At 35.2% G+C, this 583-nt stretch overlaps 1 protein-coding gene across 1 annotated transcript in view; it reads right to left on the minus strand.

The window, feature by feature from the left end:
* The window catches only part of LOC101507747 (protein ENHANCED DISEASE RESISTANCE 2), a 9,136-nt gene that overhangs the window by 3,085 nt on the left and 5,468 nt on the right, over positions 1–583 (minus strand). Inside the window, exon 14 of the mRNA XM_027336442.2 lies at positions 379–578. Within this exon, the coding sequence (XP_027192243.1) occupies positions 379–578 (200 nt within the window). The remainder of the gene's footprint in view (positions 1–378; positions 579–583) is intronic.

Here is a 583-nt window from a genome sequence, read left to right on the forward strand (position 1 = left end):
GGGTGGGATTGCACGATTTCACCAATATCAGGTGCAAACTTGGAGATCCTGTGCAAAATGGTGAGATAGCATTCCATAGTATGTTGCACAAGTTTAAGTCTCGGGAATGGTTCATATGTAAAGCAGTGTTTATCGGCTAATAGGAACAGTAAAGCAGTACTTTAGAAACACATATATATTACGGAGAACAACATATGATAATTGAAAGCCTATTTATTGCACTTACCGATCACTATCAAATTATCAAATATATATTGAAATATTGAAATCTAAAACAATTGCTCAGTTTTAATTTCCAAGACACAAACTGCATTCTGAATATCTTTGTATTGTTCATTTCTTTCCAGTGCAATAAAAGCAATTATTTCAAACTTTTACCTGAGACTTCTGGTAACTACATTCAGTCAACCATTCATTTTCTGACTCATCACAGTTTGATGGTTCCATAACGTCATAAAACTCATCATCAGCATCATTTAGACTAACAAGGCTCGCATGCTCTGATTGTGTTGGATCTACTTCTCCAATCGAATTATCATGACTGTTCTCATCTGCCAGTATTTGAGTATCAGAGCTGGCATAT

The sequence above is a fragment of the Cicer arietinum genome, chromosome 1 (assembly GCF_000331145.2).
Source record: "Cicer arietinum cultivar CDC Frontier isolate Library 1 chromosome 1, Cicar.CDCFrontier_v2.0, whole genome shotgun sequence".
NCBI lineage: Eukaryota > Viridiplantae > Streptophyta > Magnoliopsida > Fabales > Fabaceae > Cicer > Cicer arietinum.